Below are 12,633 nucleotides of genomic sequence, written 5' to 3'. Positions count from 1 at the left end.
AGTGTGAGGGACTGGGATAATATTATGGTTTAAGGAGACAGTGTGAGGGATAATATTATGGTTTAAGGAGGCAGTGTGAGGGACTGGGATAATATTATGGTTTAAGGAGGCAGTGTGAGGGACTGGGATAATATTATGGTTTAAGGAGGCAGTGTGAGGGATTATATTATGGTTTAAGGAGACAGTGTGAGGGATAATATTATGGTTTAAGGAGGCCGTGTGGGGGACTGGGATAATATTATGGTTTAAGGAGGCAGTGTGAGGGATAATATTATGGTTTAAGGAGTCAGTGTGAGGGATAATATTGTGGTTTAAGGAGGCAGTGTGAGGGATAATATTATGGTTTAAGGAGGCAGTGTGATGGATAATATTATGGTTTAAGGAGCCAGTGTGAGGGACTGGGATAATATTATGGTTTAAGGAGACAGTGTGAGGGATAATATTATGGTTTAAGGAGTCAGTGTGAGGGACTGAGATAATATTATGGTTTAAGGAGGTAGTGTGAGGGATAATATTATGGTTTAAGGAGGCAGTGTGAGGGACTGGGATAATATTATGGTTTAAGGAGACAGTGTGAGGGACTGAGATAATATTATGGTTTAAGGAGCCAGTGTGAGGGATTATATTATGGTTTAAGGAGGCAGTGTGAGGGATAATATTATGGTTTAAGGAGCCAGTGTGAGGGATTACATTATGGTTTAAGGAGGCAGTGTGAGGGATAATATTATGGTTTAAGGAGGCAGTGTGAGGGACTGGGATAATATTATGGTTTAAGGAGGCAGTGTGAGGGATTATATTATGGTTTAAGGAGACAGTGTGAGGGATAATATTATGGTTTAAGGAGGCCGTGTGGGGGACTGGGATAATTGTATGGTTTAAGGAGGCCACGTGGGGGACTGGGATAATATTATGGTTTAAGGAGGCAGTGTAAGGGATAATATTATGGTTTAAGGAGGCAGTGTGAGGGATAATATCATGGTTTAAGGAGACAGTGTGAGGCTTAATATTATGGTTTAAGGAGGCAGTGTGAGGGTTAATATTATGGTTTAAGGAGGCAGTGTGAGGGATAATATTATGGTTTAAGGAGTCAGTGTGAGGGATAATATTATGGTTTAAGGAGTCAGTGTGAGGGATAATATTATGGTTTAAGGAGGCAGTGTGAGGGATAATATTATGGTTTAAGGAGACAGTGTGAGGGACTGGGATAATATTATGGTTTAAGGAGGCAGTGTGAGGGATAATATTATGGTTTAAGGAGTCAGTGTGAGGGATAATATTATGGTTTAAGGAGGCAGTGTGAGGGACTGGGATAATATTATGGTTTAAGGAGGCAGTGTGAGGGACTGGGATAATATTATGGTTTAAGGAGGCAGTGTGAGGGATTATATTATGGTTTAAGGAGGCAGTGTGAGGGACTGGGATAATATTATGGTTTAAGGAGGCAGTGTGAGGGATAATATTATGGTTTAAGGAGGCAGTGTGAGGGATAATATTATGGTTTAAGGAAACAGTGTGAGGGATAATATTATGGTTTAAGGAGAGAGTGTGAGGGACTTGGATAATATTATGGTTTAAGGAGGCAGTGTGAGGATTATATTATGGTTTAAGGAGGCAGTGTGAGGGATAATATTATGATTTAAGGAGGCAGTGTGAGGGACTGAGATAATATTATGGTTTAAGGAGGCAGTGTGAGGGACTGGGATAATATTGTGGTTTAAGGAGGCAGTGTGAGGGATAATATTATGGTTTATGGAGGCAGTGTGAGGGACTGGGATAATATTATGGTTTAAGGAGACAGTGTGATGGACTGGGATAATATTATGGTTTAAGGAGGCAGTGTGAGGGACTGGGATAATATTATGGTTTAAGGAGGCAGTGTGAGGGATAATTTTATGGTTTAAGGAGGCAGTGTGAGGGATTATATTATGGTTTAAGGAGCCAGTGTGAGGGACTGGGATAATATCATGGTTTAAGGAGACAATGTGACTGACTGGGATAATATTATGGTTTAAGGAGACAGTGTGATGGACTGGGATAATATTATGGTTTAAGGAGTCAGTGTGAGGGACGGGGATAATATTATGGTTTAAGGAGGCAGTGTGAGGGATAATATTATGGTTTAAGGAGCCAGTGTGACGGACTGGGATAATATTATGGTTTAAGGAGTCAGTGTGAGGGATACTATTATGGTTTAAGGAGGAAGTGTGAGGGACTGGGATAATGTCATGGTTTAAGGAGACAATGTGACTGACTGGGATAATATTATGGTTTAAGGAGACAGTGTGATGGACTGGGATAATATTATGGTTTAAGGAGTCAGTGTGAGGGACTGGGATAATATTATGGTTTAAGGAGGCAGTGTGAGGGATTATATTATGGTTTAAGGAGGCAGTGTGAGGGATTATATTTTGGTTTAAGGAGCCAGTGTGAGGGACTGGGATAATATCATGGTTTAAGGAGACAATGTAAGGGACTGGGATAATATCATGGTTTAAGGAGACAATGTAAGGAACTGGGATAATATTATGGTTTAAGGAGGCAGTGTGAGGGACTGGGATAATATTATGGTTTAAGGAGACAGTGTGAGGGATAATATTATGGTTTAAGGAGGCAGTGTGAGGGACTGGGATAATATTATGGTTTAAGGAGGCAGTGTGAGGGACTGGGATAATATTATGGTTTAAGGAGGCAGTGTGAGGGATTATATTATGGTTTAAGGAGACAGTGTGAGGGATAATATTATGGTTTAAGGAGGCCGTGTGGGGGACTGGGATAATATTATGGTTTAAGGAGGCAGTGTGAGGGATAATATTATGGTTTAAGGAGTCAGTGTGAGGGATAATATTGTGGTTTAAGGAGGCAGTGTGAGGGATAATATTATGGTTTAAGGAGGCAGTGTGATGGATAATATTATGGTTTAAGGAGCCAGTGTGAGGGACTGGGATAATATTATGGTTTAAGGAGACAGTGTGAGGGATAATATTATGGTTTAAGGAGTCAGTGTGAGGGACTGAGATAATATTATGGTTTAAGGAGGTAGTGTGAGGGATAATATTATGGTTTAAGGAGGCAGTGTGAGGGACTGGGATAATATTATGGTTTAAGGAGACAGTGTGAGGGACTGAGATAATATTATGGTTTAAGGAGCCAGTGTGAGGGATTATATTATGGTTTAAGGAGGCAGTGTGAGGGATAATATTATGGTTTAAGGAGCCAGTGTGAGGGATTACATTATGGTTTAAGGAGGCAGTGTGAGGGATAATATTATGGTTTAAGGAGGCAGTGTGAGGGACTGGGATAATATTATGGTTTAAGGAGGCAGTGTGAGGGATTATATTATGGTTTAAGGAGACAGTGTGAGGGATAATATTATGGTTTAAGGAGGCCGTGTGGGGGACTGGGATAATTGTATGGTTTAAGGAGGCCACGTGGGGGACTGGGATAATATTATGGTTTAAGGAGGCAGTGTAAGGGATAATATTATGGTTTAAGGAGGCAGTGTGAGGGATAATATCATGGTTTAAGGAGACAGTGTGAGGCTTAATATTATGGTTTAAGGAGGCAGTGTGAGGGTTAATATTATGGTTTAAGGAGGCAGTGTGAGGGATAATATTATGGTTTAAGGAGTCAGTGTGAGGGATAATATTATGGTTTAAGGAGTCAGTGTGAGGGATAATATTATGGTTTAAGGAGGCAGTGTGAGGGATAATATTATGGTTTAAGGAGACAGTGTGAGGGACTGGGATAATATTATGGTTTAAGGAGGCAGTGTGAGGGATAATATTATGGTTTAAGGAGTCAGTGTGAGGGATAATATTATGGTTTAAGGAGGCAGTGTGAGGGACTGGGATAATATTATGGTTTAAGGAGGCAGTGTGAGGGACTGGGATAATATTATGGTTTAAGGAGGCAGTGTGAGGGATTATATTATGGTTTAAGGAGGCAGTGTGAGGGACTGGGATAATATTATGGTTTAAGGAGGCAGTGTGAGGGATAATATTATGGTTTAAGGAGGCAGTGTGAGGGATAATATTATGGTTTAAGGAAACAGTGTGAGGGATAATATTATGGTTTAAGGAGAGAGTGTGAGGGACTTGGATAATATTATGGTTTAAGGAGGCAGTGTGAGGATTATATTATGGTTTAAGGAGGCAGTGTGAGGGATAATATTATGATTTAAGGAGGCAGTGTGAGGGACTGAGATAATATTATGGTTTAAGGAGGCAGTGTGAGGGACTGGGATAATATTGTGGTTTAAGGAGGCAGTGTGAGGGATAATATTATGGTTTATGGAGGCAGTGTGAGGGATTATATTATGGTTTAAGGAGCCAGTGTGAGGGACTGGGATAATATTATGGTTTAAGGAGGCAGTGTGAGGGATAATATTATGGTTTAAGGAGCCAGTGTGAGGGATACTATTATGGTTTAAGGAGGCAGTGTGAGGGACTGGGATAATATTATGCTTAAGGAGACAGTGTGAGGGACTGGGATAATATTATGGTTTAAGGAGGCAGTGTGAGGGACTGGGATAATATCATGGTTTAAGGATACAATGTTATTGACTGGGATAATATTATGGTTTAAGGAGTCAGTGTGAGGGATAATATTATGGTTTAAGGAGGCAGTGTGAGGGATAATATTATGGTTTAAGGAGGCAGTGTGAGGGACTGGGATAATATTATGGTTTAAGGAGACAGTGTGAGGGACTGGGATAATATTATGGTTTAAGGAGGCAGTGTGAGGGACTGGGATAATATTATGGTTTAAGGAGGCAGTGTGAGGGATAATATTATGGTTTAAGGAGGCAGTGTGAGGGATAATATTATGGTTTAAGGAGGCAGTGTGAGGGATAATATTATGTTTGAGGAGTCAGTGTGAGGGATAATATTGTGGTTTAAGGAGGCAGTGTGAGGGATAATATTATGGTTTAAGGAGCCAGTGTGAGGGACTGGGATAATATTATGGTTTGTGGAGACAATGTGAGGGATAATATTATGGTTTAAGGAGGCAGTGTGAGGGATAATATTATGGTTTAAGGAGGCAGTGTCAGGGATAATATTATGGTTTAAGGAGGCAGTGTGAGGGATAATATTATGGTTTAAGGAGGCAGTGTGAGGGACTGGGATAATATTATGGTTTAAGGAGGCAGTGTGAGGGATAATATTATGGTTTAAGGAGGCTGTGTGAGGGACTGTGATAATGTTGTGTGTGTCAGGTTTAAGGAGGCTGCCCAGGCCTATGAGAGTGCCAGGGACTGGGACAACGTGATCCGGGTGTTGCTGGATCACCTCAACAACCCTGAAGACGCCGTCCGCATTGTCAGGGAGACGCAGAGCATCGACGGGGCCAAGATGGTTGCCAGGTGGGGACTGTCATGCAGCGAGACACACAGTCAGAGGGACAGTCACACAGTCAGAGGGAGAGACAGTCAGGCAGTGAGACAGACAGTCAGGCAGTGAGACAGACAGTCAGGCAGCTAGACAGACAGTCAGCGAGACTGTCAGGCAGCAAGACAGACAGTCAGTCAGCGAGACAGTCAGGCTGCGAGACAGACAGTCAGGCTGCGAGACAGACAGTCACGCTGCGAGACAGACATTCAGGCAGCGAGACAGACAGTCAGGCTGCGAGACAGACAGTCAGGCTGCGAGACAGACATTCAGGCTGCGAGACAGACAGTCAGGCTGCGAGACAGACAGTCAGGCTGCGAGACAGACAGTCAGGCTGCGAGACAGACAGTCAGGCTGCGAGACAGACAGTCAGGCTGCGAGACAGACAGTCAGGCTGCGGGACAGACAGTCAGGCAGCGAGACACAGTCAGTCAGCGAGACAGTCAGTCAGACAGACAGTCAGTCAGCGAGACAAACTCTACTTTTATTATGATTCTAAGTGGTGTGTGTGTGTGTTTGTGAGTCTGTGTGTTTGTCTATCTGTGTGTGTGTGTGTGTGTGTGTGTGTGTGTGTGTGTGTGTGTGTGTGTGTGTGTGTGTGTGTGTGAGTCTGTGTTTATGTCTATCTCTGTGTGTGTGTGTGTGTGTGTGTGTTTGTGTGAGTCTGTGTGTTTATGTCTATCTGTGTGTGTGTGTGTTTCAGGTTCTTCCTGCGTCTAAGTGACTACGGCTCAGCCATCCAGTTCCTGGTGTTGTCCCACTGTAACGACGAGGCCTTCCAGCTGGCACAGCAACACGGGCAGATGGACAGCTACGCTGACATCATCAGTCAGTCTCTCTGTCTGTGTCTACGGGGAGGGAGGGGGTCTGGGCTGGGGGGTGGGGGGGTCTGTGTGTCTACGGGGAGGAGGGGGGTGTCTGGGGGCTGAGAGGGGGGGAGGGGCTGGGAGGAGGGGGGAGTCTGTGCGGGACACTGTTAGTGTTGATGCATCATAATCAGTGGAAAGTAGTGAATGTGTGTGTGTGTGTGTGTGTGTGTGTGTGTGTGTGTGCAGGCTCTGAGGCCACCCAGGAGGACTACCAGAGTATGGCTCTCTACTTCCAGGGGGAGAACAAACACCTGCAGGCTGGGAGGTTCTTCCACAAGTGTGGCCAGTACAGCAAAGTACTCATCTATCTATCTATCTATCTATCTATCTATCTATCTATCTATCTATCAGTACAGCAAAGTACTCATCTATCTATCTATCTATCTATCTATCTATCTATCAGTACAGCAAAGTACTCATCTATCTATCTATCTATCTATCTATCGATCTATCTATCTACCAGTACAGCAAAGTACTCATCGATCTATCTATCTATCTATCTATCTATCAGTACAGCAAAGTACTCATCTATCTATCTATCTATCTATCAGTACAGCAAAGTACTCATCTATCTATCTATCTATCTATCTATCTATCTATCTATCTATCTATCTATCAGTACAGAAAAGTATTTATCTATCTATATCTATCAGTACAGCAAAGTACTCTCTATCTATCTATCTATCAGTACAGCAAAGTACTCATCTATCTATCTATCTATCAGTACAGCAAAGTACTCATCTATCTATCTATCTATCAGTACAGCAAAGTACTCATCTATCTATCTATCTATCTATCAGTACAGCAAAGTACTCATCTATCTATCTATCTATCTATCTATCTATCAGTACAGCAAAGTACTCATCTATCTATCTATCTATCTATCTATCTATCAGTACAGCAAAGTACTCATCTATCTATCTATCTATCTATCTATCTATCTATCTATCTATCAGTACAGCAAAGTACTCATCTATCTATCTATCTATCTATCTATCTATCAGTACAGCAAAGTACTCATCTATCTATCTATCAGTACAGCAAAGTACTCATCTATCTATCTATCTATCAGTACAGCAAAGTACTCATCTATCTATCTATCTATCTATCTATCTATCTATCTATCTATCAGTACAGCAAAGTATTTATCTATCTATCTATCTATCAGTACAGCAAAGTACTCTCTATCTATCTATCTATCAGTACAGCAAAGTACTCATCTATCTATCTATCTATCTATCTATCTATCAGTACAGCAAAGTACTCATCTATCTATCTATCAGTACAGCAAAGTACTCATCTATCTATCTATCTATCTATCTATATATCTATCAGTACAGCAAAGTACTCATCTATATATCTATCTATCTATCTATCTATCAGTACAGCAAAGTACTCATCTATCTATCTATCTATCTATCAGTACAGCAAAGTACTCATCTATCTATCTATCTATCTATCTATCTATCTATCTATCTATCAGTACAGCAAAGTATCTATCTATCTATCTATCTATCTATCTATCTATCTATCTATCTATCTATCTATCTATCTATCTATCTATCTATCTATCAGTACAGCAAAGTATTTATCTATCTATATCTATCTATCAGTACAGCAAAGTACTCTCTATCTATCTATCTATCTATCCATTCATCCATCCACCCCCCATTAATAAATTGGCCCATTCACTCACTCACTCACCCCCCCCCCCCCTCCCTCTCTCTCTCTCTCTCTCTCTCTCTCTCTCTCAGGCCCTGAAGCACTTCCTGAAATGTCCCAACACTGATGACAACCTGGCCATCGAGATGGCTATAGAGACGGTGACAGGAGTGTGTGTGTGTGTGTGTGTGTGTGTGTGTGTGTGTGTGTGTGTGTGTATTTAACTGTTTCTAGGGGGGTTAAGGTTAGAATTAGGGTTAGGAGCTAAGGTTAGTTGTAGGTTTAGGGTTAAGAGTATGGGTTAGGAACTAGGGTTAGGGTTAAGGTTAGAATTATGGTTAGGAGCTAAGGTTAGTTTTAGGTTTAGGGTTAAGAGTATGGGTTAGGAACTAGGGTTAGGGATAAGGTTAGAATTAGGGTTAGGAGCTAAGGTTATTTTTAGGTTTAGGGTTAAGAGTATGGGTTAGGAACTAGGGTTAGGGTTAAGGTTAGAATTAGGGTTAGGAGCTAAGGTTAGTTGTAGGTTTAGGGTTAAGAGTATGGGTTAGGAACTAGGGTTAGGGTTAAGGTTAGAATTAGGGTTAGGAACTAGGGTTAGGGTTAAGCTACGAGCTAAGGTTAGTTTTAGGGTTAAGACTATGGGTTAGGAACTAGGGTTAAGACTATGGGTTAGGAACTAGGGTTAAGAGTATGGGTTAGGAACTAGGGTTAAGAGTATGGGTTAGGAACTAGGGTTAAGAGTATAGGTTAGGAACTAGGGTTAGGGTTAGGAACTAGGGTTAAGGGTTAAGAGTATGGGTTAGGAACTAGGGTTAAGAGTATGGGTTAGGAACTAGGGTTAGGAACTAGGGTTTAGGGTTAGGAACTAGGGTTAGGAGTATGGGTTAGGAACTAGGGTTGAGAGTATGGGTTAGGAACTAGGGTTACGAGTATGGGTTAGGGTTGAGAGTATGGGTTAGGAACTAGGGTTACGAGTATGGGTTAGGAACTAGGGTTGAGAGTATGGGTTAGGAACTAGGGTTAAGAGTATGGGTTAGGGTTGAGAGTATGGGTTAGGAACTAGGGTTAAGAGTATGGGTTAGGAACTAGGGTTAAGAGTATGGGTTAGGGTTGAGAGTATGGGTTAGGGTTGAGAGTATGGGTTAGGGTTGAGAGTATGGGTTAGGAACTAGGGTTACGAGTATGGGTTAGGAACTAGGGTTGAGAGTATGGGTTAGGAACTAGGGTTACGAGTATGGGTTAGGATGGGTTAGGAACTAGGGTTAAGAGTATGGGTTAGGAACTAGGGTTGAGAGTATGGGTTAGGGTTGAGAGTATGGGTTAGGAACTAGGGTTACGAGTATGGGTTAGGAACTAGGGTTGAGAGTATGGGTTAGGGTTGAGAGTATGGGTTAGGAACTAGGGTTAAGAGTATGGGTTAGGAACTAGGGTTACGAGTATGGGTTAGGAACTAGGGTTGAGAGTATGGGTTAGGAACTAGGGTTTAGGGTTAAGAGTATGGGTTAGGAACTAGGGTTAAGAGTATGGGTTAGGAACTAGGGTTAAGAGTATGGGTTAGGGAAAATAATATTTTGAATAGGACGGAATTGTGTCCCCACAAGGTTAGTTATACAAGACTGTGTGTTTAGGGTAAGTGTGTCCCCACAAGGTTAGTTATACAAGACTGTGTGTTTAGGGTAAGTGTGTCCCCACAAGGTTAGTTATACAAGACTGTGTGTTTAGGGTAAGTGTGTCCCCACAAGGTTAGTTATACAAGACTGTGTGTTTAGGGTAAGTGTGTCCCCACAAGGTTAGTTATACAAGACTGTGTGTGTGTGTTTTCCAGGTGGGCCAAGCCAAGGATGAGTCTTTGACCAATCAGCTGATTGATTACCTGATGGGGGAAAGTGACGGCATGCCCAAGGTAATCAATATTATACTAACTTATCAATATCTGTCTGTCTGTCTTTAATTGATTGAAATAGTCGCTTGGCTTTTCTTTCACTGTCTGTCTGTCTGTCTGTCTGTCTGTCTGTCTGTCTGTCTGTCTGTCTGTCTGTCTGTCTGTGAGAGAGATTTGTATTTTACACTATAAGCATTGTGTGGGCTCTCTGTCCCCACCCCTCCACCTGCCACCCAATCCGTGCGTTTGCTCTCTCTGTCTGATTGGCTGCCATCTGACAGGGAGCCTATCACTGAGTAGTGGTGTTGTCTTCCCCCTCCTCCCAGGATGCCAAGTACCTGTTCCGTCTCTACATGGGCCTGCTGCAGTACAGAGAGGCAGCGTGTACTGCCATCATCATCGCTAGAGAGGAGCAGTCTGCAGGTACACAATCACATATATATATATATAGAGAGGAGCAGTCTGCAGGTACACACTCACATATATATATATAGAGAGGAGCAGTCTGCAGGTACACACTCACATATATATATATATAGAGAGAGAGGAGCAGTCTGCAGGTACACACTCACATATATATATATATAGAGAGAGAGGAGCAGTCTGCAGGTACACACTCACATATATATATATAGAGAGGAGCAGTCTGCAGGTACACACTCACATATATATATATATAGAGAGAGGAGCAGTCTGCAGGTACACACTCACATATATATATATAGAGAGGAGCAGTCTGCAGGTACACACTCACATATATATATATATAGAGAGAGGAGCAGTCTGCAGGTACACACTCACATATATATATATAGAGAGGAGCGGTCTGCAGGTACACACTCACATATATATATATATATATATATAGAGGAGCAGTCTGCAGGTACACACTCACATATATATATATATAGAGAGGAGCGGTCTGCAGGTACACACTCACATATATATATATAGAGAGGAGCAGTCTGCAGGTACACACTCACATATATATATATAGAGAGGAGCGGTCTGCAGGTACACACTCACATATATATATATAGAGAGGAGCGGTCTGCAGGTACACACTCACATATATATATATAGAGAGGAGCAGTCTGCAGGTACACACTCACATATATATATATATATATATATATAGAGGAGCAGTCTGCAGGTACACACACATATATATATATATATATATATATATATATATATATATATATATATATATATATATATATATATATATATATATATATAGAGAGAGAGAGAGAGGAGCAGTCTGCAGGTACACACTCACATATATATATATATATATAGAGAGAGAGAGAGGAGCAGTCTGCCAAGAGGTATGCAAAGTTGTCATGAAGGCAAAGGGTGGCTACTTTAAAGTATCTCAAATGTAAAATATATTTTTATTTGTTTAACACTTTGTTGGTTACTACATGATTCCATATTCCATATGTGTTATGTCATAGTGTCGATGTCTTCACTATTATTCTACAATGTAGAAAACAGTAAAAATAAAGAAAACCCCTGAAATGAGTAGGTGTTCTAGAACCCTGGAATGAGTAGGTGTTCTAGAACCCTGGAATGAGTAGGTGTTCTAGAACCCTGGAATGAGTAGGTGTGTCCACACTTTTGACTGGTACTGTACATACACACAGTCATAAATATACACACAGTCATTCACATATCTTAAAGGACGTGTTTGTGTGCATGTGTGTTCCAGGGAACTACCGTAGCGCCCATGACGTGCTGTTCAGTATGTACACTGAGCTGCAGACACAGAAGATCAGAATCCCTGCTGAGATGAACACCAACCTCATGATCCTCCACTCATACATACTGGTTAAGGTAGAACTACACTAGCCAGCATCCTCTACTGCTATACCACTACACTAGCCAGCATCCTCTACTGCTATACCACTACACTAGCCAATATCCTCTACTGCTATACCACTACACTACCCAGCATCCTCTACTGCTATACCACTACACTAGCCAATATCCTCTACTGCTATACCACTACACTACCCAGTATCCTCCACTGCTCTACCACTACACTACCCAGCATCCTCTACTGCTATACCACTACATACCCAGCATCCTCTACTGCTATACCAACTACACTACCCAGCATCCTCTACTGCTATACCACTCAACCACCCAGCATCCTCTACCGCTATACCACTCAACTACCCAGCATCCACTACTGCTATACCACTCAACTACCCAGCATCCCCTACTGCTATACCACTACAATACCCAGCATCCTCTACTTCTATAACACTACCCAGCATCCTCTACTAGGATAGAACTGAACTCCTGGGGGCCAGTTGATGATACCTGATGCGTGATTATGATTATGTGATTATGGATTGATTGGTGTATGGATGTATTGGTTGGTGTATTGGTTGGTGTATTGGTTGGTGTATTGATGTATTGGTTGGTGTATTGGTTGGTTATGTATTGGTGTATGGATGTATTGGTTGGTGTATTGGTTGGTGTATTGGTTGGTGTATTGGTGTATTGGTTGGTGTGTATTGGTTGGTTATGTATTGGTGTATGGATGTATTGGTTGGTGTATTGGTTGGTGTATTGGTGTATTGGTTGATGTATTGGTTGGTGTATTGGTTGGTTATGTATTGGTGTATGGATGTATTGGTTGGTGTATTGGTTGATGTATTGGTGTATGGATGTATTGGTTGGTGTATTGGTTGATGTATTGGTGTATGGATGTATTGGTTGGTTGATGTATTGATGTATTGGTTGATGTATTGATGTATTGGTTGATTATGTATTGGTGTATGGATGTATTGGTTGGTGTATTGGTTGATGTATTGATGTA

At 41.6% G+C, this 12,633-nt stretch overlaps 1 protein-coding gene across 1 annotated transcript in view; it reads left to right on the top strand.

Moving 5' to 3' along the window:
• LOC139394574 (WD repeat-containing protein 19-like) overlaps positions 1 to 11,654 on the top strand; it is a 73,507-nt gene extending 61,853 nt beyond the window's left edge. Inside the window, exons 26-32 of the mRNA XM_071142672.1 lie at positions 5,216 to 5,362; positions 6,091 to 6,215; positions 6,443 to 6,552; positions 8,011 to 8,079; positions 9,744 to 9,821; positions 10,127 to 10,223; positions 11,515 to 11,654. Coding sequence (XP_070998773.1) covers positions 5,216 to 5,362; positions 6,091 to 6,215; positions 6,443 to 6,552; positions 8,011 to 8,079; positions 9,744 to 9,821; positions 10,127 to 10,223; positions 11,515 to 11,654 — 766 coding nt within the window. The remainder of the gene's footprint in view (positions 1 to 5,215; positions 5,363 to 6,090; positions 6,216 to 6,442; positions 6,553 to 8,010; positions 8,080 to 9,743; positions 9,822 to 10,126; positions 10,224 to 11,514) is intronic.
• Positions 11,655 to 12,633: the final 979 nt, after the last annotated feature.

The sequence above is a fragment of the Oncorhynchus clarkii genome, unplaced genomic scaffold (genome assembly GCF_045791955.1).
Source record: "Oncorhynchus clarkii lewisi isolate Uvic-CL-2024 unplaced genomic scaffold, UVic_Ocla_1.0 unplaced_contig_9910_pilon_pilon, whole genome shotgun sequence".
Classification (NCBI taxonomy): Eukaryota; Metazoa; Chordata; class Actinopteri; order Salmoniformes; family Salmonidae; genus Oncorhynchus; species Oncorhynchus clarkii.
Note: the sequence above shows the minus strand (reverse complement) of the source record. Positions and strands in the feature narration are given on the sequence as shown.